The following is a 698-nucleotide window of genomic DNA, read 5'->3' as shown; positions in this document are numbered from 1 at the left end:
CACGGAGCAGACTCGATCAAGTCGCGCACGTTGTTCTCGTCCACTAGATCGTCTCGCCAGTCTCCAAGCGGAGGCACGGGATCACGAAGAGGAATTAGCCACTCCATCGGCTTAGAGTAATGGTGGAACAGCAGGTCCGCATCCATCTCCACGATGCTGATCTGCCGGATATCCTGTGCCGACCAGGGGACGATGTCGTGGCCGCGAAAGTTGTGGCGATCGCGATAACCGGGAATCCATTCCGATCGAGGAATCGTAGTGGGCTGCAAAGCCGCCAGCTCAACGTCCGATAGAGGACCGGATGGCATTCCAAACTCGTTCTTGGCACCACTCGACTTCGGAGAACCACTGTTGCTTCCCGCGGTGTCCGAGTCAAAAACGTGAGTCGAACCGGATTCGCCGGAAGAGCTCTCGTCACCGTCAGAATGCACGTTTGCCTCAGAAGCTGCAGGGGGCGACGAAGCGCTTCCGCTGCCACTCTTAGCAGCCGATCAAACAGATCGAGGAAGATGACCAGGCTGACCAGCGAATGAAGGAGATGACTCCGGTTTTGTAGCCTTCTGGCCGACAGCCGCGGTAGATAGAAGCTCGATCGAGGATCTAGATACGGGAGCATGACTTGAAGCGCCAGCCTGGGAAAGACTTGAAGTCGATCGAGCGGCCTTGGAGACACGGGCAGACTGGGTTGGAGACTCGGA

At 57.3% G+C, this 698-nt stretch overlaps 1 protein-coding gene across 1 annotated transcript; it reads right to left on the bottom strand.

The window, feature by feature from the left end:
• Positions 1–94: 94 nt before the first annotated feature.
• Positions 95–616, bottom strand: PPTG_07389 (hypothetical protein; the record flags this gene model as incomplete). Its single annotated transcript, XM_008901570.1, has 2 exons — positions 95–445; positions 524–616. 2 exons carry the CDS (start codon positions 614–616, stop codon positions 95–97), a joined length of 444 nt encoding a protein of 147 aa, XP_008899818.1.
• Between the last annotated feature and the right edge of the window lie 82 nt (positions 617–698).

This window comes from Phytophthora parasitica, assembly GCF_000247585.1.
Source record: "Phytophthora parasitica INRA-310 unplaced genomic scaffold supercont2.11, whole genome shotgun sequence".
In the NCBI taxonomy this organism is placed as follows: domain Eukaryota; phylum Oomycota; class Peronosporomycetes; order Peronosporales; family Peronosporaceae; genus Phytophthora; species Phytophthora nicotianae.
The sequence above is the reverse complement of the archived record's forward strand: the minus strand, read 5'-3'. Positions and strand labels throughout refer to the sequence as shown.